Source organism: Prionailurus bengalensis, chromosome E2 (genome assembly GCF_016509475.1).
Source record: "Prionailurus bengalensis isolate Pbe53 chromosome E2, Fcat_Pben_1.1_paternal_pri, whole genome shotgun sequence".
NCBI classification, from domain to species: domain Eukaryota; kingdom Metazoa; phylum Chordata; class Mammalia; order Carnivora; family Felidae; genus Prionailurus; species Prionailurus bengalensis.
Genome location: NC_057352.1, coordinates 53,482,344 through 53,506,980, shown reverse-complemented (window position 1 = coordinate 53,506,980; position 24,637 = coordinate 53,482,344). Strand labels below are relative to the sequence as shown.

The 24,637-nt window shown below is 49.5% G+C and overlaps 1 protein-coding gene across 1 annotated transcript in view; it reads right to left on the bottom strand.

Moving 5' to 3' along the window:
- Window positions 1-2,480: 2,480 nt before the first annotated feature.
- The window catches only part of WWOX (WW domain containing oxidoreductase), a 979,553-nt gene continuing 957,396 nt past the window's right edge, over window positions 2,481-24,637 (bottom strand). The window contains exons 9-10 of the mRNA XM_043599730.1: window positions 3,428-3,667; window positions 2,481-3,386 (exon numbers count right to left, since the gene is read on the bottom strand). Coding sequence (XP_043455665.1) covers window positions 3,479-3,667 — 189 coding nt within the window. The 3' untranslated portion in view covers window positions 2,481-3,386; window positions 3,428-3,478. The remainder of the gene's footprint in view (window positions 3,387-3,427; window positions 3,668-24,637) is intronic.

The window sequence follows — 24,637 nt, the reverse complement described above, 5'->3', positions numbered from 1 at the left end:
AGGACGGCCAGGTCCCGTGCTTGGGTAGCACGCCAAATAATCTTCCTTCGTGAATAGTTCACTCGTTGTATAAATTCAGTGCGCATCGACTGCTGGTCGGTAGGCTACTCGTTCAACAGTGGGATGTAGTAGAAAGCGCGTGGATTTGAAGGTGATAGACCTGGATTCCAAAACAGATGCTGCTACTCCCCAGCTATGGGACTGTCGGTAGGTTACTTTGTTTCTGTAAACCTCAGTCCCATGATGCGAGCATGAAAGGAGCGTGATGTGCCTAGACCAGCAAGTGGCACATATTCGCTACACAGTATCTGCAGTTAGTCCTGACAATGGTAGGGTAGGATCACTATTATAGGATTAAAATATATATTACCTGTACATAAATATTACATATATGCTCTTTGTCACACACACACACACACACACACACACACACACACCTGGCTTCTGGTGAGCACCAGCAGCCTCGGACTTAGAATAAGCTAAAGAAGGAGTGAGGCTCTTGCCCACCTGCTTGCTCACCTTGGCACTTGCTCATCTCGTGCAAGGTGAAGACGCCTACAGACCCGAGATGTAAATTCTTTTATGGTTACCCTCAACCCTGGGTTTCCACAATGGAGCACAGAGTATATGTTTGTTGAGTGAATGAGTAAATGAAGACTTAGTCTACCTGACTTAGAGAGCCTCTTTTTTTTTTAAGTTTATTTATTTATTTTGAGAGAGAGAGAGAGAGAGAGAGCAAGTGGGGAAGGGTGAGAGAGAAAGAGAAGATGCAGAGCTTGAACTCACAAACCGTGAGATCATGACCTGATCCAAAGGGAGATGCTTAACCGACTGAGCCACCCAGGCACCCCGAGAGGTTCTTGATTCGGGGGAATACTCACCGTAGGTTCCCCCAAGCCTCATCTCATCCTCCTGATGCAGGATCCGTATGGAAATCAGGCAGCACGGCAACCTTAACAGTGCAAGGAGGCAGGCAGGCAGCACATTCTCCCTCAGTTCGCTTTGATATGTTGCATATCACCTCATCAGAAAGGGGTAACGTCTGAGCAGAAACCAGAATGTGGTATGAAAGGAAGCCATGCAGGTCTCTGGAAGAAAAGCATTTTGGCAGAGGGAACAGCAAGTACAAAGTCCTTGAGCGGGGAGGGTGCTTGGCATATTTCAGGAACCCAAGAAGGCTAGATTGGCTTCATGTAGCGGGTGAGGAGAAAGTGCTAGGACATGAGATTGAAAAGCTAGCTGGGAACCAGTTTAAAGAATCCCTAGGGTATGGTAAAAAATGGGGACTTTACTCAATGAGATGAGAAGTTGTATCAGTTAGTATCTGCTGCGTAACAAGTAATGATGAAACTCTGTGGCTTAAGATAACAAACTTTCATTTTTTTTTCAGTTCTGTGGATCTGGGAGCTTCTTATCTGGGTTCTTCTTATTGGGGTTGGGGAGCTTCTCATCTCGGTTGGCTTGGCTGGGGTTGACTAGTCTGGGGTGGCCTCACTCACAGGTCCAATGGTTAGCTTGATGTCACTTAGGGTAGCAACCACATGTCATCGTCCAGCAGGCTATCCCAGGCTCATTCACCTGATCGTGGTTCCAGAGTTGCAAAGGCAAGCCCCAGTGCACAGGCACTTTTCAAATTTTCTAAAGCAAGTCATGTGGCTCAGGCCAGAGCCGGTGTAGTAGAGGACTGTCCAAGGTGTGGGGACCAGGAGGAGAACTGTGAGCACCACTTTGCAAACAGTCAACCTCAGAAACTCTAGAGCGTTTGGACCAGAAAAGCGACATTATCAGGTTCATGGTTTTAAAGGAGCTGTGATCATAAGGATTTTGTTAGGGAGACTGTGGCCAGAGGAGAGGATGTGCCAGGCTCAGGGCCCTGGAAAGCACTGGCGTTTGCCCGTACCACAGGGCCAGGGGCCCAGAGACTCATGACGTTGCCTGACCCAAAACTGCCATCGTCAGGATGAACAATGACATACACACACGTACCCTACCGCTTGGTATTTTGGCCAAAGCATTCTGTCATGCCATTGTGGATTTGCCTATATCCCTGCTGGAATGGGAAAGGGGGTTAGTTAGAAAGAGACCTCAATCGCCCCCATTCTGATGCACAGATAGAGTCTCTAATCACCGAGAACTTGGTAATTGCAGGGGGAGCAAGCCATTGAGGACTGAAATAACCCGCTAGTAATAACAAAACCTCTCAAGGTGAAATTAAACAATAGTCATTTTTCTTTTTCTCTTCTTTCTCCTACAGAAAATATGATGCTGGCATGCTAATCGCGGGAGACAACTTGGCCCACAGACAGCCACAAAGCACAAAAACAAAACAAACTCAGAGAAGAAGAAACAAGAACGGTGTTTTCCTGGCGTCTACAAGAAGCGCTTTATTTTTCCTCTAGATTTCTTTTCTAAAAAAACAAAACAAAACAAAAAACAAAACTGAAACAAACATTTAAAGAAACAGTGCGAACTTCAGGTGATAATATTCAAGCATGTTCTTTTATTAAGCATAGGATGGGAGGAGTGACAGGAAGTCTAAGCAGACATCTCCAGCAGGATAACGCAGAGGTCTTGAACCTCCGTGATCCGGGTTACTTCTAGAAACTGCAAATGAGGAATGAATGGAAACGACTTTTTATCCTCTGCTCCCGCACATATCCTGTATATTCTCACGGAAGCAATGCTTCCTTTCTTGCCTGCCAAGGTGTCTAGGGCATGATTTGCAGAATTTGTTACAATCTCTAAAGAATTTTGGGTGCAGCTTTGGCGAGGGAGTGGGAGGGCCAGCCCTTCTGTGACCCACCCGCTCTGTGTATGGCACCCATTTCTAAGTGTCACCTCCCTCCTGGCTGGCTGGAACAAGGGTCCCCAGTCATCACCGCGCCCACTCAGGCTTGGTCAGGGCGAGTCAAACCATGATCTCCTGGATCCGGGCAGCAAAGAAGGACGGACACTCGCCTCTTCTGCCCTCAACAGGGGACCAGCTCCAGGCTACAGCGTGGTGATGGTAAGGCCGTGGCTGTGGTGGTGGCCAGGGTGGGGAGAGACAGGGGGCACCTGGCTACTCTAAACAGTGTGAGAGAATTGTTTGGGCTTCCGCAGTGAGACAAGGGACCCGCATACCAACTAAGCGTTCGCTTTCAAACAGGCCGCCACCAGGAAAGCAAAGAGACCCGGGCCTCACCCAGCCCCAGAGAAGGGAGATTGTCCCCCTGGCCCTGCCATTCCCAGCTTCTCACCGGCGCTTGGCATTTTTCCCTCTGTCGTGACTACTCTTACTTCCTTTGTCTGGTGGATCTGGGTTGGGGTCGGGGGTCGGGGGGGGGCTGGGGGGACCTGGAAAGGCCCGGGATCGTAAGTGGGCAGGGGCCCAGCGTCGGCAGCTATGCGCGCGCGCACACACACACACACACACACACGAAGTGAGCGCGCGCACAGGGCGGGTGTGTGTGCCGAGCACGCTCACGGCCGCTCGCGCTCAGCCGGACTGGCTGCCGAGAGCTTCCTGGATTAACCGCTCGCTGAGCACCCACAGGGCGCGGGCCGTGTCTTCGCTCTGAGCTTCGGGGGACGGCACGCATCGGCAGCAGTTGTTGAAGTACATCCCTCCCAGGCCCTCGAGCTCTGGGGCGGCAGCACAGTAGACGGTGGTGGCAGCTCCTTGTTGCTGGAAATCAAAGAAAAAGAAGGCCCAAATCATTATTATTCTCGTTATTGTCATTGTGATTATTTTTTAAAGAAAAGAGGTGATGAGCTGACTTCATTCTGTCTGGGCATGAGCAAGCCCCTCCGCGTCGGGTTCGGCTGCACCCCGATCTCAGTCTGGCAGAGGGTACTGAGCTGAGCACGTGACCGTAAAAGGGATGCGGTGACCGTCCTGGAAAAAAAGCAAGTTCACAAACGCTGCTCGTAAAGCTGGTGTGACGCTTTACACCTCGTGGAGGAAAAGGCTTCAGAAATAAATACGCGCTGCAATAGATCACATCAAAGGTCTCTTCTGAGACAAGAGAAAAGATGGCATATGCCTTTGAACACGCAGGAACAAGTTCGTCCAACCCGTTGACTTCTGAATGCGTGATGTGATTTGACCCCGAGATGTTTCCAGAAACTTCTGCCTGGATGAAACCAACCACTCTAATGCCCATCAGACAGAAAACCCAGGGAGGGCCTGGTGCCAGAGCCTCTCTTTATTTATTTATTTATTTTTTTGCCCACGGTGTTGCTAGGTGAAGGGATTGCCGGGTGAAAATGTTTAAAACACGCCCACACACGTTCCTCTTGCCACGCATACGTGTCTCAAGCAGACACAGGACACGTGTAGTAATTCATCCAGATCCCATGAAAACCTTTCTTCCTATTCATCCCGTATTTGCAAGGGGATGGTGACTAAGGGGGTACATTTCCTCCCAGGCCACTTCAAACTGTAAGTTGCAGTGAGTACAATTGATTACTTTCGATTCACCTTCTGAGTAACAGTTGGTGCTGTGGCTAGGGATGTGTGTGCCAATGGGGCGCCATATCATCCCGGCTGACACGATGCTGTCAGGGATGCTGTAAAGAGGGCAAGAAATCACTTTGCTTTGCAAGCCATAATTAAAAATAATAGGCTGGCGTTCGTAGGGAGACACGATAGGCACGGCTCTAATTTAAAACCAATACAGTTTATCTGGCATCTTATGATTATTTATGTGGATCACAGCCCTTGCTGCAGCAACTAATTATCAGCTGATGGGGGGGGGGTTGCAGAAGAGGATGGAAAAAGGTAATGGGGATAAGGTCACCGTTAGGGGAAGACCCTAAAGATATTTGAGAGGGAAACGCATTTCTGTCCAGGTGTCGTAATTTTAGGACAGTGCTAAAAAGTAGACTTGAGTGTTTTGCTCGTTTTTGTTTTTGTTTTTGGTGGGGGGGAGAGAGGTTCAGTGTCGGGTTCTAGGGTCACGTTTCGATTGGTCTGAAAAGCAAATGGTCAAACGCAGTCAAGCGACAGGATTTTGTGGGGAGCACTGTGGAGTGGAGAGCAGCGGAGAGCGTCCGACTTGAGTCCTAGTGATAGCTGGATGCTTGACTGGGCTGGACAAGTCCCATGAGTCCAGAATGCGAACACCTGACATGACTCCAATTTAATTAAACGGGAACGGGTGTCTCATTTCCCCGACCCCCTGGCCACGTCCACTCCCCAGATAGCCAGTTATTTTCTTGGATTCGGCTATTTCTTTTCGAATTGATTTGTGTGGCTCAAGTGTAATGGAAATAAGTGTGTGTCATCCAAATTCCCTCTCACTGAATTATCATTCCTAATAACCCTTAGCTTAGCACCTGGCACATGTATCGAAAGAATTCCGAGCGGCTGATCTGACTCCTCTTCATGCCATGTGGGGAAAAAGGGAAGCCGACTGCCTCTAAGGACAAATTGAAGAACTGAGAGGCTCAGCCTGGTAACTCAAGCCAAATATCACCTTGGCCTCAATTCTTAGCAGAGTTCAGGTGGAGATAGTGTTTTGCTTCATTTTCAGGCTATCTACGATTTCCATCTTACTTTGCAGCGGCCAAAACCACCAAAGAGTGGTCGGGTGGTTTGCCATCAGTTCCCAAGTGGTGAGAAAACCCACTGAGCTCATCCCCAAACTCAGGCTCCCCGCCCCCCCGGCGAGTGTGCTTACAATATCAGCATTCACCCATCCTGGGAGAGAAGATCCAAGCAGGCCGCTCGGGAAAGCGAAAAGCGGAAGTCTTCCGAACCCAAGGTAGTACCTTGCCACTGTGACCTTCTAAAATGGTATCGGATTGCGCTCTTGCGTTGTTGCGATGGCATTTGTGCAAAGAAATTCTGCACGTCCATTGATGCAGAATCAGGCTGATGAGGGAGCTTGGGGGCATGCGTCTTCCCTCGGTGGAATCTGAAAGCAATTGCAGTTGACCTCATTTCGTGTAAACCGACACTTGGCTGCCATGCCGAGAACCATACGTTTTAGAAAAGCCCAATCTTTTCCCAAGAGCTGGCTTTGATTCCTTTGCCATGAGGCTCGGGGTGGTGATCCACAGTCCTAATGGCATTCATAAAGTAACTCCGGCTCTAGAGAAGAACATGGGGCAGTAGGGATCCCTGAAAGCAAAGACCACCTCTGCTCTGAAGATGAACGACATCCATTCGGCACATCCACCCTCCTGGGTCTTGCTCGGTTCGGCTGGTGCCCACTTCCCTTGCCTCTCTTGTCGGGACACTTAAGTAGTGACCGTACCTTTCAGTCCCAAGCCCACTCCCCTTCTGGCTTCTCGGGGAATTCTCTTCTCTTTTTGGCTGTGCCAATGGCAGCCTGAGTGACATCTTTATACGATCGGATGTGATGACAGTTTAATAACAAGTTCTCATTTTTGGCTCATCAGCTTTTTGGTCTGCCTATCATCAGAATGAGACAGAGCCACATTAGGGAAATCTCATTAGTAAATAAACCGGTACTGCTGATACAAGATAAAACATTTTTTAAACGGATGAAAAAAAAAAAAAACTTGTTTCAAGAGCGCTTTAATCACCATCAGATGGCTTTCATGCCACTTTTTGGGGCATCAGTACATAATTCAAAAAAGATGAAAGAGCCATATAAAGGAAATAATGTTAACAACTGTGCTATAAAATATCTGAAGAGACGTCCGGGTGGTTATCACCACTGCTTACTGATCCAGCGTGATAAAATAATAGCGATACCTTGACACATCAACACCGGCTGGAGCTGTGGGTTCCCCTAAGTGAAGTTTTAAGAACAGCTCACCCAAAGCTCACAGGTTCCAGGCAGTTGCGATCCCTGGGAACCGGGGTGCAGCGGCCCCGTCCTGTAGACACGGCACGAGTTGGGGTGTGGATGACGCAAGACTGAGAATTTCGGGTAAGCCCAGCAGAACCTTTAATAACGCCTGAATGCCATTTCGGATCGAGTCAAACATTTGTGAGCTGCCATAGGAGAAGTATGCCCTCAATCTTTATAGTGTATATAAAATCACCTACGATTCTTTTTTGGGGGATTCAGTTAAGAGTATCTTGGTAATAAGGGTGCGTCATTCTCTTTCAGGAATCATTTGTCAGTTTGGCAGCCCAATCTTCAACTCCAGAAAGGTGGGCTTTAAAAAGCAGTTGTTTATGTAGAGTTGAGACCCTGAGATCGAAATGAGCCATCCTCACAAAACCCTTTGTGGGGATAAAGATGTTAAGTGGCTGCTTTTCATCAACCTTTATTTGAGAAGCACCGGCCATCATTTTGGAGCTGCCAGCATGGAATACAAATGAATATGGACTCTTTCAAAGGAAAGGTACAGAGGTTTCTGATAGACGATATATGGTAGAGGGAAAAAAAGCAACCCCCACATATTCATATTTGTGATGCATTGGTTAGCAACTCTAATATAACTTGCGTTTTAATAAGGACACATATTACACGACGTTCAGTTTTCGAGTTTCTCTGTTTTAAAATGCATGCTTACTTAAAAGGAAGAATATATTCCTGTCTTGCCGTAGATTTAACTATGAGACGTATAAAAAAGTAGACACACAGTCACGGAACATCTGTATATTCAATGATTTCAAGCAGAGTAGATGTTCGGAGATTGCTTTATTATAGACATACGGATGCCAGGACATCACACAGCCAATGTTGAGTGAATCGACTCAACAGAAAGTAGTTGGGTAAAGAAACCCGTCACGAAAGTCAGCCCAAGCTTGGAAACCCAAGGGGGGCGGAGGGGGAGAAGAGCCCTCTTGGAAATGAGCGGTGACTATTGTGCTGAATTCCCGGACAGTGATGGCAGGAAGACAACAGAGGTGCCTCTTGGAACCCTCAGAGCGGTCCCCGTTACTCCGCCAGGGTCTGCTAGGCAAACATGCGCCAGATACGAAACCAGCCACCTGTCCGGTGGCTCCGGAATGCGGCAGAGTGACTTATCACGGCCTCGGTGGAGAAGAGGGAGTGAGTGCACGTGTCTCGGGTGGAATCAGGGGCTGCCTCCACACCCTGTCTTTCCCTGTCTCCTCTCCCAAGAACACTCCCGAAAGAAGAGTCTGTAACCCCTCTGCTGGAAGAGCTCAATGCCGTGTTTCGGAGTTCATCTCCGGATACCTTGGTACACATCTGTTCCTCCAAAGACAATAACGGTTTGAATCTCTGATTTGAAAGGCAAACGAAAGCAAACTGGCCCCCAAATGTTATCAGTTCCCTCCTTCCCATCTGAGAACAATCTTTTAAGCCCCAAAATGTGCCGCGTATTTCATTACACGGAGTAAGGCAGGTTGCAGAGGAACGAGGCTCGGGGGCCTTCCCCGGGAGCGCAACCACAGCCAAAAAGTCACCCCCTTCCTCCACCGTGATGCTTGTGCAATCGAACTGACAAGTCGTGAAGTAAGTGCTAATCAACGAACACACCGGCTTCTACCTAAATTATGGGAGACGCTAGAACAGAGAATTCCAAAGGACCCTGTCCTCCAAATTGTCATGCTCTTCTAACGAGTGGTTGCCAACAGGGACTATTCAAGGGGTAACAGTGGATAGCACGTACCGAGAGCTTATAATTCGTCAGGCCCCGCCAGGGAGCTTTATAAGCATGATTTTCCAACCCCCACGCAGCTCTCCAGGCCAGAGGCAATTATGATGTAGCCCCATTTACAGAGAAGCCCAGTTAGCATCAGAGATTAAAAGCAACTTGTCCAAAGCCACCCAGATAACCACGCGGACGGAACCACTCCGGAAGCCTTATCAGGTGGCCGTGCCAAGCCTCCTTCCCAAACAGGTGACACAGATGTTCGCCTATCTCCCGCTCCCTGTTGCCGGTCTCCCCCCTTGGCAGAAGCTTCCTGATGAGGGCCTCCTTGCCCTCCTCACAGCCAAGCCATGGCTGGCCACGGTGTGATGCCCCAACGTGGCCTGCAGTTAAGTGGGTTGTCATGCCTTCACCTGAGAAATGTTAAAAGGAGATTTTTTCTGTTGTTGGTTTAGTCAGTGAACGAAATTGAAATTATATCCATTTGGATTAACAAAACTGAAGGCTCAGCACCACCTCAGAAGATCCAATAGCAAATGACCTTCACGAAAAGGTCACCTGATTCAAAATGCCACCTCCAAGCTCCTCTTGGACCCTAGACTTTTTTTTTTTTTTCAGTGCAGGAACTGAACCACATCAAGACCAATGAAACCTAAGCAAATCTCCATCCTATAAGTTCGCATACATGTAAGATGCGTGTGGCCTTCTGGAAGACAATACCTGATGTGACATCAAGTGTTCAGAGGAAACTCTGGTCCCCATGCCCCATTCTCCCCCTGCCCCCCAATTAATTAATTCCTAACGATTGATTCCCACAAAGGCTTCAAACCATACGGGCTTGGATACATGTGGATGCTTCCTGTTGGCGTCAAAATAGAACTTTTTTCCAGTACTTTGAGTTTTGCTCACAGGCTGTTCTCAACATTGATTACAAAACACACTCAATTTCTCCAATAGAGAAAAGTGGAGAAGATCAGGAATGTGCAGATACCTGTTTTTAACTGTGGAGGCTTTAAAAGTCTGAGAGAAGGTTCCAGAGCATCCATTTTGGTCACATTCGGACTCTTAGCCCTACAGAGGAGAACGTGTCCTGCTCTAAAGCAATGGACTTTCTCCTCTTGCCACAGGGAAACAGCTTCTTTGCTAAAACAAGTTCTCAAGTGTGGAAAACCTCAGAGGTTCCACTCGGTTGACTTGTCTCCCCCACAGCAGGTAAAGCAGTGTCATTCCCCAGGGGACACTGAGGACACAGCCTTGGGGGGCAGGGAGCTTGATGGCAATGGCTCCAGGGGAGGACCAAGCAATAGGGTAGGCCAGTCCATTGCCATGAGTGCAGCTGGTCCCAGCACAGGCTGGAGCCCCAAACTCAAAGGGTCTCCTGAGTGAAATGTTTGAGGGGGAGCAATTGTGGTACCGCTTTCAAGAAAAAGCCACATGTCCACAGGCCTCCATTCAGAGACAGTCTACAAGGTGACACAGAACCTTTCTTGTCTGTTTTCAGGCATCCCAAATAGGTCCCCAAATCCAAGTCAGACTACAAGGACCACAGCATTCCCCTTGACAAAAGACATGAAGTTCTAGCAGAGTCATTATGGAGTTTTAAGAGAATGACTTGGAGACCAGGGTAGAATGAGATGGAAAGTCAGGGGGCACGTCACTGCTATTCCTCTGAGAAACATTTGCAGGAACGAGTTCAGAGACTGGTCGGTTCAGGACGGAAAGCTGGAAAGGTTTTGTTTTTGTGTTTAAAGACAGAAGAATATATTTGTCCTCACTAGCCTTAAGTTTTGCGGAGCAAAAGGCAGCCAATCCCAACCATCCAAATAGGCCCGACGCCATGTTTGTTCTGGGCAGGCCAGGCACGGGAGGATTTTCACTTAGGCTAGCAGCAGGATGTAAGGGTGCAGTGACCTTGGTAGGGTTTCCCTTGAAATAAATGAGACCCTTTTCATACCTCTTCCGTGTTCCGGAATCCCTGCCATAAATGTTGCAAGGGCTCCATGACAGATTTATGTCTGGTCTCAAAAGAGCGGAGGCGCAATATTTAGAATGGTTTTCATCTTTCTGAGACCTGCTGTTTTCCGAGGCCTGTAGACCTGCTTTGGGCAGGCGTCCAGGTTCCTCCGAATGAGGGGAAGGAAGAGGAACAGCACAGGTGCATTCCAGGTGGGCAACTCTAATCCTGCTTATTCCCCCTTCGATTCATGCCCACCAGAACAACCTAAAGAGGACTGGGCCTGAGAGATGGTGTCCTTAAAAATAAGAGAGGATACCACTGATGGTCTCACAGCCATGGAAGAATTCCCTGGGCATTCCCCGCCAGGGCTGCCCGGAAAACCCACACTGCTCAAAGTACAGTTTCTTTTCCAATGGGGAGTTCTCTGGGATGGAAAAACGCACTGGGGTAGCCATGCTTCCACGGGTTAGTTCGAAACGGCGAAGCCGAAGAGCCATAGAACTTTGCCACCCAAGAGAGCATCATGCTTCCGTACGGGACAAATCTGACGGCTGGAAACTGAAATTTTCCAACCAGGTCGCCTCGACTCTAGTGCTGAAAGATGGCTGGGTGTTTTAAGAGGTAAAAGAAAATACTTAGCCTGTGTTCATTTGAAACATTTTACATTTTTACTCTACTTCTTTATCCTCAGTTCTAAGTAGCTCTGTATACTGTATATAAATGTATGTCTCTGTATTTGCCACGTATACTGAAATAAACCTTTGAAATAATTGCCAGGCAGAATTAATGGGTTCCGTTCCAATATAATGATGCAGAGACTATCTTAACAGTACAGGTGAAACAGAAGCTCCCCCCCCCCTTCCTTTCCTCTGCACGGAATCACTCCACCGAGTTGGCCTGCCACGTTGGGTCTTTTAGAAAGCCAAGAGCTGACTGTTTTTGCGAGCAAGCCAGATTTCAGGGCAAACCCCAAACAAGCTGTTTGTTTAGATTTTAAGGTTGACAGTTCATTTACACCGAGGTCATGTAAATATTCCACAACTGTAGCACCGAAAGGCATGGGGGAGGGGGTGGAATAAAACCCACAGGGTCTTCTGATGGGACCACATCATGGCAAGACATTAACTCTTAACTCTGTCTTCCAGAAACCAATGAAAAGAATGGACTTTGCGAGAACTCAGCTCTCACAGGCAGGCACCCATGTCTGGCCCGCTGTTTGCATTAGGTTTGCGCGTTTTTATAGCGACCTCTCTACAACGGATCATTTCTCAGGCTCAAAGACGCTGGCCTTGTTAATATTTCATTTAGAACATACTGTGGAGAGCATCTCATTTATATTACTTCCATAATTAATGGTGATAGCTTAGGCACTGCCTTTATACAGAGAGATCTCGTCACAGTGGTCGATGGGTAATGAGAAACAATAGATATTTCATTCACCAGCAGCTTGTTGCTAGTTAGTAGGAAATGATCACGTGTGCTGTTGCTTTAATTGCCAGGGTACATAATTCTGCCTCGGTGTTAGTGAACATTTTAAAGCACTTGATGCAAATAGACTAGAAACAAAACAAACAAAAAAAATTACCTTGATTATGCAACACCTTAGCATAGAAAGTTACAAAGGTATGTCTTTTTTTTTAAACTGTATTCTATCATGCAAATATTATCTAAATATGCATGTGCTGACGACTCATCTACTGTATTTTAGGAAATACAATTAGGCTGCCTTTCTCTTCTCCTATGTAGACTGTAAATAGCTGTAGATCTTTCTCTTGTTTCCGTATGTAAATATATGTAAATACTAACAAGCTATGCATGCTGATATTCTAGGCAATTTCAGGTACTTTTATAATCTGAAGGCATGTACTTGAACTGGTTTGTTTAAAGGAAAAAAAAAAACTCTCTCAAACTCTTTAAAGCTGAATAGAAATTAAAGATTTCTTCCTAGATGGTTGTGGTTTCTTTTGTTTGCTGTCTCATCCCTGAACAGTGCTCCACTCAGTTTCCCTTGCCTGCTCCCAGGGAGGAGACACATGGCCAGGCACCTGGGCCAGGAACAATGTAGAACTGTTTGGCTTTTGTGTCTTCCCACTTTCCTTGAGTTTTCTAAAGAACTTCTAGAATCATAAGCTAGGCGGCTCTGGATTTTTCTAGCAAAAGAATCTGGAGTAAAAAAAAAAATTCGTATTTACTGCTCCCCTAATAGGTGCCAAGCACAGTTCTAGATCATTCACGTCCCCAAAACCCTATGAAAGGATCCTGTCGTCCCCATTTCAAAGATGCGGAAACTGAGTCACAGCGAGATTAACGTGTCCCTAAAGTGCCTTCCAAACCCTGATGCTTTCCTGTATACCAAGGGTAAGTAAACTTGTTCTGCAAAGAGTCCGAGAGAATCTCTTAGGCTCTGCGAGCCCTATAGTCTCTGTCACAACAAGTCAAATCTACCACTGTTAGGAAAGCAGCCACCGACAGCATGCACACCGGGGAGCGTGGCTGTGTTCCGATAAAACTTTATTTACAAAAACGAGCAGTGGGCCGAATTTGCCCTACATGCCCCAGTTTGCCAGCCCTGCTCTACTCCTTGCCAAAACTCAGGTGCTCTTCAACAGAACATTAACATTTCCCTTCCGAGTATGTTTATGTGTTTGATGGACTGGGGAAGTCATTTGATCAATTGAAAACTCCATTTCTTCCCTGCAGGTAGCAACACTATTTGTCGAAGTCATGAAATAATAAGGAGGTGAGCAAAAATGAAGTCCCTTGAGCTTATAAATCAAGCTGTCTTTCTCAGACAAATCTCATTGCCAGGTTTCAATTTAGTTATCTTTTGTTTTCATAAATGGGGATGGAGGGAGAAAGTATGAAAGGCTAGGTTAAAAAAAAAAGAAAGAAAAAAGAGAAAGAAAGAAATGGAGCGACACTCACTCTTCAATGAGGGGAAGGAGCCTATTACCTCAGGTATCTATGGAAACCAAGCAGCACGCAAACTTTTTAATGGCTGGAAAACAGCACTGGCGTTTGAAGATGTTTTTCCCAAGGATGATGCTTCAGTGTAAATGCATTAATTGACAGTTTCCTTCGGGACTTTTTTATTGAAGTGTCCAAACTTAATTTGATGGCACAGGGAACTCTCTGGAGCCCTTGAAGAAGGCGGCAAAGGTAGGTCTTTAGAAAACTGAGCCGGCTCTGGCATCCTGTACAATACCTGACTCTCCTGCGGATCAAGTGAAGAGCCAGCCCTCACTGCCTGTGGTTCTCCCCTTAGGAAGCCCTCTGAATTCACCATGGGCTGGGAGAGACTCCCTCTAGCCTCTGTTCTAACAAGAATCAACATCGCCTCTTGGGGCCTGTAGGGACCGGGGGCGGGAGGGGGAGCAGGAGGAGGAAAGGCCGCGTGTTCTGTGGTCCAGTGGCCCTACGGGAGGGTAGGGAAAGACCAGGAGCTGAAGCCAGAAATGCACCCGAGTCCTGAGGCTCGAGCCTCAGCTGTGAATGGGCACAGTACCAGCCTTCACGTGGTCTTGGGAGGATTCGTGAGAACCTCTGGCCATTTCCTGAGTTCATAATAGATAACTACTTCAAAGGGGCCTGCTGTTCCGTTCAGAGTTTTAAGAAGGAAGCATACAGACCAGACTGTCTGCCCTTTCCTTTGTTTGAGGGACATTCAGTAGTAGGGGGCAATGGATACTGCCTTCAGAATTCAAGTGGCGGTCATCTTTCTCACTGTCATTATCCAGCATCTTTGGGTGCTGTGCTGGCCATGGATTCCACTGCTCCTCTGGTTCCCTGGCCGCAGCAACCAGAGACCCAAGTTCACCTCCACATCCCTAGGACACTTATATTTGAACAACGGCCACAGTTGTTTGTTAAGCACTCTAAAATTCCCGACTCCACTGCCGACCTCTCACCCGGCCCCTAGGCCCTCGACACATAACTCCTTCAAATCTCCAAATCTCCCTGTGCCATGGTGTCCAGAGAAAGGGACGCACGGATGGACCCACAGGTGAGCAAGCAAGTGCAGTTAAAAAAGAAAGACCACAGGAGGCCCCTGGGTGGCTCAGTCGGTTAAGCGGATGACCTGACTTCCGCTCGGGTCATGATCTCACAGTTGGTGGGTTTGAGCCCCGCATCAGGCTCTGTGCTGACAGCTCAGAGCCCGGAGCCTGCTTCAGATTCTGTGTCTCCCTCTCTCTCTGCCCCTCTCCCACTCTCTCTCAAACACAAATAAACATTAAAAAAAAAGTGCAGTAAAAATATAGACTCTAGGTGTTGGGTAGATGGGTGACTGCTACAGTATTCTTTCAAGTTTTCTACTTAAAAGCTTTTATAATATAATGTTGGGGAAATATTCACATGTGTCCCTGTGGGATATGATACCCATTTCACAGACGGGAAAGCTGAGGCACAGAGGTGGCACTGAGTGGCCTAATGTCTTCTGCCCGGTAAGTGGTGACATCTGTCTTGAAAGCCACTTGGCTCAGGTGTTTCTTCCATAAAAGGCCCATACGCATCTCTGTTACACCTCCTAGTGGCAATTAATCCCATCCCTCTGATTCGACTAGTCTGGTTTCTGCTTCAAACATGAAAACTGGTTTTCCCACTGTATTCCCACCAGGATGGCAGTTCTTGGGGTCTCCAACTCAGACCCCAGGAATCGATCTCAAGAGCAAACGTGACCATGTGTGCAGTGATGTGGACTTGTATCCATTCATGTGGTGGCTATTTAATTTGGCTTTTGACTCTGAGTTCCTGAAGGTAGAGGGTTATTCTCCCTGGCTGAAAGCATCCCACTCGGTAGAGAAGGGCTGATGCCTTCTGGCATGTTGAGAGTGTCTGTGATTTGGACCCAAAAGTCTGGGATGGGAAGCTGGGCAGAGAGCATAGGAGAGCAGCACAGTGGGACAATCAGGGAGCCAGAAATCAGACGCAAGGGTGAGGATGTTGCGGGCGGGAGGCAGGGGCCGCTGGCATCGGGGCCACACGGGAGCATGAGATGGTCAGATGAGCAACCCTCTGGCCAGGCCTCCTGCTCACAGTTCCATCTCGCTACGGTCAACCCCAAATTTTAGAAGCTATGAGAGGGGACCCTGAGTGGCTCAGTCGGTTAAGCATCCAACTTCGGCTCAGGTCATGATCTCACGGTTCGTGAGTTTGAGCCCCGCATCGGGCTCTGTGCTGACAGCTCAGAGCCTGGAGCCTGCTTGGGATTCTGTATCTCCCTCTCTCTCTGCCCCTCCCCTGCTCGTGCTCTCTCTCTCTCTCTCTCAAAAATAAATAAACATTAAAAAAAAAAGAAGAAGCTACAAGACAATCTCAACCCAGTCCTGATGATTTGGGCAGGTGCCCCCTGTCAACCATGCTCCGCTTCATATTAACTTCTTATTTAAATTTTTCTCTGCTTGGAAATTCTCCTCCGGGCTGACCCAGCACCCTCACCTCTTTCCTTTCAAATGCTAGAAGATACGAAGCCTACGTGTCTACCTTTCGGTCTTCCCTCTGGGGACTCACCGGTCACCTGCCCCGGCCCCTCGCCTTTGGCCGATCGCCCAGCCCGGTTATAGTCTTTCCACGGCAGGTACCTTCCAGCCCGTGAACCACCTTCCTTCCAGACACACCCCGAGTTCCTGTGTCCTTGGCTGGGATGAGTGGGAGGCTGGACAGCTGCCTCAGAGAGGGCGAGTCCCAGCCCAAGTGTGACGCAAGCAACAACACAGCAATGGTGATGATGGTAATGACCTATTGGCACTTCCGACCCTCTTCACCAGGTAGGGCTTACCCTGGAGCCAAAGGCTAAGGAGGTGAAGCCGCTCACGGCCACGCACCTGGGAAGCAGCCGAGCTAAGATCCAAACTGAGCGTGTCTGGGTTCAAGCCCGTGTGCTCGTTCCTGACTAATGTTCCTTCTGACTCCACACCCTGGTCGCTGTACAGCTTCCTGGAATGACGCGCAAATGTGGAACGCTGGGCCCATCAGGCTGTGTTCACGTCCCCTGCCTCAGTGACTGGCCAAGTGGCCATTCGCAGAGCCTCAGGGACCTTCCTCCTCCTTCCTTCTTTTTCTTTTAATGTTTATTTACTTTTGAGAGAGAGACAGAGAGAAGGGGAGAGGGAGACAGAATCCCAAGCAGGTTCCAGGCTCTGAGCTGTCAGCACAGAGTCCGATGCAGGCTTGAACTCAAGAGCCAGGAGATCCTGACCCGAGCCGAAGTTGGACACTTAACCTCCTTCTTTCTGATCTCCATTTCTTAGTCCTTCAATCCCTGGCTTCTGGCTCGGTGTCCCCTGCCTCTGGGGATATCATTTCTGCCCACAAATGATTTGGGACATACCCCAGGAGGAGTCTGAGGTCCTTCCCCTACGGTCTTCCTCTTTCACCAATTGCTTCTCAGGCAAAGCAGGTCTTGCAGGCTGGCAAGCCTTGGGTTAACAGTCAGGCGACTGTGGACTGTCTGCCAGCAGCCACCAGGTGGGCCCGTGACAAGCCACCTGCGGCTGGGACTCTCCTGCCCTCAAAGTTCAGAGAAATGTTGAACTCGGGACAACCGGCTACACCAAAGAGAATCTTACCCTGCTTTCTCCCCTTCTGGCTGCCACACCTGAGGGGAGATGTCCTGATAAGAGGAGGGACACAAACACGCTCGTACCTACCAAACAAGGGGTCAGTAATGATACAAGCCAGTGGTGTGGCCGGCCCTCAAATTGTCAGGGTGGTGGAAAATCTGTCCTCTGCTGGCTGTGCCCTCCGGATTCCCAGTCCACCGACTTAACAAGGCAGGCCCCTTAATGGATGAATCCATATGGGATCTGATCCCTTCTGTGGCACGTTCCAGGTGACAAGCCCTAGAATATTTGCTGAATTCTTGCAAGAGCCCTATGGAAGTATCATTATCCCCATTTGACGGACATGTAAACTGAATCTTAGCAAGTAAAATAACTTAACAAATAATTCTTGACTATTGAATTTTGGTTTTGTGCCACCTGCTCACCCCCCCCCCCCATACTAAGGGATGCATGTGATTTTAATGCTTCCAGTAAGGGTCATCCCCCCGCTCCTCCAGATCCTTTCTGAGGCCACTAACCCAAATTACGGGTAGGGCTCTGAGTCCCAAAGAGGCAAAGCTCAAGGCATAAGTAGCAGAGTCGGGAGCTGAACCTAATCCCTGGGGCTCCGGAACCCCACTCTTAACAACGGTAGCGGGAGAAAGGGGAAGGTGCCGGAGGGACATAGGAGCATTGCACATCTAGTGTTCAAGACTTTACACTATCATTGTAGTCGGCCTTTCTTTTGTTCTTATTTTTTAGGGAGAGGTATAGCACAAGTGTGGGAGGGGCAGAGAGACGGGGACAGAGGATCCAAAGTGGGCTTTGCACTGGGAGCAATGAGCCCGACGCGGGGCTCGAACTCAACAAACCATGAGATCGTGACCTGAGCCGAAGTCAGACGCTCAACCGCCTGGGCCCCCCCAGGCACCCCACTGTAGTAGATCTTTCAACAACCACGAGACCTTTCAACATCCTAGGCATTCCACCTTTCACGGGTTCTGTCTCATTTATAATACCCCTGTTGAACACACACGGAATCCGAGGGTCAGGGAAGTTAAGGAACTTGCCCAAGGTCACACAACGAGTAAGGGGTGTCGCCGGGATCCGCACCTGAGCTGCCCATGCCCCTAACCTCTTTGCCGCTTGGCATCTTGGGCCACAGAAGTCAGGCCCTCGCCATGACCTTTGTCATTTATCCTGCGTTAGGAGAGATGTCTCCAGTTGGCTGCTCACAGACTCTGGACCGTGAGGCTAAAACTGGGATGGAGGCCAGGGGTTCAGCTGCTCGTGAAAAAATAATGAAAAGTGGCTCCTTGTGCTGGTCACCTTGAATCTGTGATCAGAGGAGGGGGCAGTCCTACGAAGGATAGCCTTTTAATGGGAAAAAAAAGGGGAGGGAGTCATTTTCCCCCCTTGTTTTTAATATTTACTATTCTCTAATGCTGCTTCTGGTTCCCAGATTTGGGGAAAGGGCCAATTGATTTAAAGTGTAATACAGAGAAGGGCAGATCCATAACTGCTCCAGATTTCAGTACCATTTAATCCCTCCCTAGAGGCTGAGAAGTGTAACTTCCTGCTAATTGGGATGCTAGGGCCTGAGACTCAGGACCACTGTATCTCTAGGGTCCACGCATCAACCACCTCCCACTATCATGGGGGAGACGTACCCCGTCCTTTGCCTTGGGTGTTCACGCTTTCACCGTAATGAACAGGTGATGGGGAGAACAAATACCTGAATTGCTAACTGTAGGGTTTGCCTAAAGTGTAGAATCGCCTTTCTAAGCCCATAAAAAATCCTGGGTTACTGCCACGGTCATCCCTTCGGCGGCGGGGTGGGGGGCAGGTGGGGAGGAGTCAAGCAAGATAACTACAATTTACTTTCCCGTGGGGAGCTTCGCACATCTGTGAAAAGCAGCGTCGGTGACAGTTTAACACCTGGCTCACTGGAACACGCAGGGGAGAGAAGACTTTGATCCGCAGTATCTGCCCAAACCCGTGGTGTAAATACTCTCAACACGACCGTCTGAACGTGGAGTCGGGAAGAGGTCCAGGCGCTCAGCCTGGGCAAGCTTGTGTGACACTGCCACCGGTGGGGGGGGGGGGGGAACCACAGAACGCATCACCAATAACAGTTTGAAGGTCATGAGGCAGGACAAAACAGGTCAGGACCCCAAGTATAACCGCACTCTAACCGTTGGGGCAGGCACAGCGGCAAAGTAGAGACCCAAGTTGGTTTGGGGGACCCGGGGGCCAGAGTAACACAGACCTGTGACATTTACATTTTGTTCATGTTGGTCCCCATAATCTCAAAGCCTATTCCACTCAGGTGGCGCCCGCAGCCCGAGGTGACCATAGTTGCCAACGTGTATTGAATTGGTTATAGGTCCTAAACATCCTTCTAGAAACTTGGAAACACTGGCACACTTACGACTGCAACAATTCTTCAAGGTAGAGAATGACTTCACCTTAGAGATCAGGAAACTGGAGTTCAAGGAGCTAGAATGTGGTCAAGGTTACACAGAGCTCTTGAAAGGCAGTGCAAGGATCCAAACCCAGATCTGCCTGACTCCAGACCTCGTCATGTCCCTGGCTCCCTGGGAACTGTGCTCTCTCTGACTTCAGCATCCTTGGAAACCACATGGTTCTTGTCTTAGGTTCTTTTTTGCAACATGTGGCCAGCCATATATCATAACAAATACATGTGCCCCCAGCATGTCTCCCATGGAGCAATACCGGATCTGGGAGCCTATGGGGTTGTGGGTAAGAATAGGAGGTATGAGAGGAGGGGAGGTAGGGGGGTGTCAGGAAGAAGAGAAGATGGGGACCGCTTGGTGGATTGGAAATCTCAGGACAGCGAATTATTATTTTTCAGATATTAATGAAGCTGGGTATAGAGACTCAGAATTCACTCCTTTTGCCCAGCATCAGAAGCCTAGTGGGCAGACACAGCCCCCTGGTACCCAGGAGCTTCGAATACGTGGTTAGGGCACACGTTCTGAAGCGGAAGGCCTTTCATTCAGTTTGTCCACCGACAGACGAAGACACGGAGAAGGGGAAGGCGTTCATTCACGCTGCACTTTCGTAACTTCATCAAAGGTGCTAAACCTCGAAACTGCTTTGGTTTTGGTATTTCCTCAGCTGAACGCACACACAGGTTCCTACTGATGAAAGTGCACGAGGAGGGTCTGTGCTGGAACTTAATGATGTTGCTGTCCCAGCCTTAAAAGTGGCTATTTTAAACAAAGGGAGCTTTGCCACCTGAGTTACCCAAATCTTTCCTGCATGGGAGGACTACCGTTTTCAAACAGGGAACAGAAACCAATGATGTCGGAAAGGAGTGAAATTGTCTCTCCCTTCTCAGCCGAGAAGGGAGATACGTGAGAATTCAGGATGTCAAACGGACCCTACCGGCCGAATTTGCTCTAGGGTCCCGTGTACCCCCAAGCGGAGAGTTTCCCCCAAACACAGTACTCGTTTAATCTGATGTAACCATTATCCCCGCTCAGTGCGGGCCCCTTTGCCACCGGCCAGTTCTTGGTCTAGAGAAGACAGCCTACCTTTCTAGCTCTTTCCTCTCCCTGTCTTCTATCCCCGTACCCCACTTCCATGAACAGACTCAAGTGACAGAGGTATGGCTTCCAAGGGTAGCAGGTGCTGCGGTGTGCTGCCGAGACCCCATTCTAGACGGGGGGGGGGGGGGCAGGAGGGGGGCAAGAATCGTTTCCCTAGCTGCTGGGCTGATGTCTGCTGGGGGCCGAGTCCTTCCTTGGAAGCGGCTGTCAGCCAAAGGGACGTGCCCTGCCCAAGGACACACCCCTCCGGGAGGCAGCCCACGTCCCTGACTGCTTGGCCTCTTGGCCCCAGATGACGACATCTCTGAAGGGTCACCCCGTTTCAATCTCTTTACGACTGGCTGACGTGTCCGCTGCTCCCCCATCGCAGCTCAGTCCTCTCCCTGTGCCCCTCCACGGCCACATGGCCCCTCACGCATGGATCCCAAGAGCACGGCCCGCCGATCCTGCACGCCAACCCCGGCCGCAGCCCGCTGCCCCGCTAGCTGACCTCCAACACGCGACAGCTGTCTGACTTTGGGAAATACACTCAGCCACTGTGCGGCCGTCTTCTCAGCCGTAAATCTGAGATTCCGATACGATTTTGATGGCTAAGTCAGAGCGCGCGTGCAACGCACGGACACGGAGCTGGCGTGCGCGACCCGCTCCACGTTAAGAGCGGCACGGGGGTCGTAGACGTATCGGCCATCCCGGGGCCTCGTGTTCCTCTCTGCCTGCAAGATCCCTCCTCGGCCTTCAGCTCGGCGGGGAGATGGTGCGGCGAGAAAAGCACAGACTTCGGGGAGCTTCCAGTTGGGACGTTGTATTCAGGCACGTCTGCCAGAAATCCCTCCAGCAACTCTATTAAAAGCATGATAAAGAGGGCACAACTTATTTAACTCCAGGATCAAGAAACATCAGCAAGAATTTTGGAAGATGAGAAGCACACGGACCAAGGGGGACTCCTGACCCGGCAGAGCTCTGGCCACGGAAGGCGGAGGCGCCCAGAGACGAGCCGTGCCCACCGTGGAACTCGGAAACCGGAGGGGGCGGCAGAGGCTGGGACCAGGAGGAAGAGAACCAGGAAGGTTTGACCACACGGCGGAGAAGGTCCGCACAGAGTTCTCATGCGTGAGACACCTTCCGTCATCACCAAGTTCAGATGTCACCCCCTAGAACGGACACCTCTCCTCACCTTTACTGCCCCTCCTGAACCCTGTGATGTGGTCATGTGTGTGCTCTAGACTCTGACCTCGGTGAGAGGGGTTCCTGGCACCCCCTCCAGAGCCTGCCCCAGTGGGTACTTAGCATTTCTAAGGATATGAGTGCAGAGTGATTGAATACCCTTTGGGAGGCAAAGGAAAACCAAAATCCATCAGTCCGAACTCAGTTGCTGCCTAAACAAAATCGCAGGTCAATTTTCTTTTTTCCTTTCCAAACTGTCGTGGGTGTGACTTTGACGGAGTCGTTCTCTGCAAGGTATGACTCACAGGAAAGCTGCTTTCACACGCTTCCTACGTGCCCCACACTGACCTAAGCTTGCTTGCTTTCTCTTTCTCTTTCTCAACACACACACATACCCCACCCGCGTCGTCCTTGCAACAACGCTGGGAAATAGGTTTGTTCTTCTTTCCCCAAGTTTACAGAAAGCCAGGACCCACGGAAGGATTAAGGGACGCTCTCGGTTCTTACTGGCGAAACTGGGATTCGATCCCATGCCCTGTGACTCCAGAGGCCATGCTGGCACGGCAGGCAAGGGGCTAAGGATGCTTCTGTGGGGTCCCAGGGAGATTCGTCTTGTCCCTGAGCTTGCGTTCCTGGTACAGATTTCTGGGAGGCTCCGGGCCCATGGGCTCGGCTGTTGCCTGCAGGCACTCGATGGTGAAGGAAAGTGGGCTCAGGGGCTGCCTTCTGGAGCCCTGTCTCTCTGTCCCGAGTCTCAGTCCAGGAGAAGAGACACCACCTCAGAGAAGGCCCTGACATGTTGGCATTGTGATGCCTTCTCTTACTCTTGAGAGACCAGTGAAGGGGAGTCCTGCGCCCCAACCAAGCAGAGGGCCAGCCTCGATGCACCTGCAGAACCTGGGGCTGTGGATAAGTGGACTCTTTGGGGGAAGAACCGACACGAGTCACGTCCACAGGGGTCTCTGCGGTAGGTTGTACGTACGGCAGGTGCGAAAGTGAGCTCAGGCCAAGGTATGTTTTAAGGGAGCCATAATCCTGCCTGCCTATCGATTTAGCTTCCCCTCAAATTCCACCCTTTTGACAAGGGCTGGACTTAGCGATCTTCTAGCTTATCCCGCCTTGTCTACGCTCTGAGAGGAGGACTTTGCTCCTTCTCCTTCAAATCAGTGGGGTCTGACCTAAGGTCCTTGGCGGGTTGGGTGACCCGCAATGAGAAAAGGGGGTAGGGTACCTATTTACAATATTTTTAAGAGCCGAATGAGAAACACGCTTTATCCACAGGGCGACCACGCGGGCCATTATTTACTGAATCTAATTCGTTGGGAGACCAACGCCTCTCATAATCTGAGGGCCCACGGAAATAAGACAGGGGCTCTTCCGTAAAGACAAGGCTCAGAAGCAGCCCGCCTGCGAAACTATTCTCATCAGGCCTCTTTCCTGACCCAGGTTCCAGAAGGATCTAAAGAGCAAGAACAGCAGGGAGGAGGGCTGCGGTCCACTGGCACGTGGGGAAATACCTCACAGCGACCGAGGCCTCCTCGGCTCTCGGCCCCCTGACAGCTTCCAATGTACAGCTCTACGATTCTGCGGGGTCACACGGTCTCTGGATCAGACAGGCTGGACACAGCAGAAAATGAGCAACCCTTCGGGGGTTCACAGCCAGGGAGACCAACTTCTTACCACCCTTCATCAGCCAAAATGAAGCAGCAGAGGGGGCGGGGGTCAAGGAGTACGGGGCGACCCTTCCATCGTTCACCTTCTCCCTAGTCACTGGTGACGGCCGTGGCTGATCCCTCACCTCAGTCCTGCAGCCGCGTGATGAAGCTGGAGCTTACGCAACTTGCCCAAGGACACACAGCAAGTGGCAGGGTTAGGACTCAAATGTGAAGAGGGACGGTTGGGCCCCAAGTTCATATTCGCCTTGCCATTGTCTCTCTCCCGTACCGAGAATAAGCACAGGGGATAGGCTCCACATAGGAAATTAAAATGAGGGGTACAAAATAAGTGAACAAAACCAATTTGAGAGGAAAGCTGCCTTTATAAACAGAGTCACGTGGATGAGCTTTGCCAGTGCTTCCGAATCACCTTGCCACCAAGAGGGACCCTTGACCTTTAGGTCATAATAGGGTCTGCTTTCCGCCTGACCCTTGACCAATAGGGACCGCACCACGTACAACCCCACATCTCTTTCAGGTGTCCCAATGGGCAAAAAGCCCCTTGAAAATGAGATTTTATTCGCCCGTGCCTCTCGGGCACTTAGCACTGAGCCTGGCATACAAGTGAGTGTGGGAATAGCAACCACGTGGTGAATGAATGAATGAATGAATGAATGAATGCCTGAACAGATCACCAAACAGCCGTTTGGGGCTCTTTCTGCCCCATCTCACACCCAAGGGAGGCATATTGTGGAAATGACTCATCAGTGGCTACCCAGACTTTAAAAATACACACATTCCTTATTAGAACTGGCAGGAACAATTTTGGTCCCGAGAGCACAGCTCCCTGCCCACCTAATATTACACGAGGTGTTAACTACATTATCTGGAAATACCCTATGACTAATTCCCCATCCCTTATCTTGAGGAGAAGAAAATTGTCTCTAGCATGAATGCCCCAGATTCCTGGTCAGTTTATGTAAGGCATTTCAAGTGATTGCGGTATTTTAAGCCATTTTTAGCTTAAATCACCTGATGTGGGGGGAGTCTGGCAAACTTGATCTCTTCTTGTTCCCTTAAACTCCCTGTTTCTCCACTAATTTTGTTTAAACTCCTTACTGCATCCTAAGTACTTCTCTACTGAAGAATGGGTTTATAGGTGCACATCCCCTTAACTATGCGATTTTTTTTAATAGACGATTAATTTAGCGGATTGCCCAT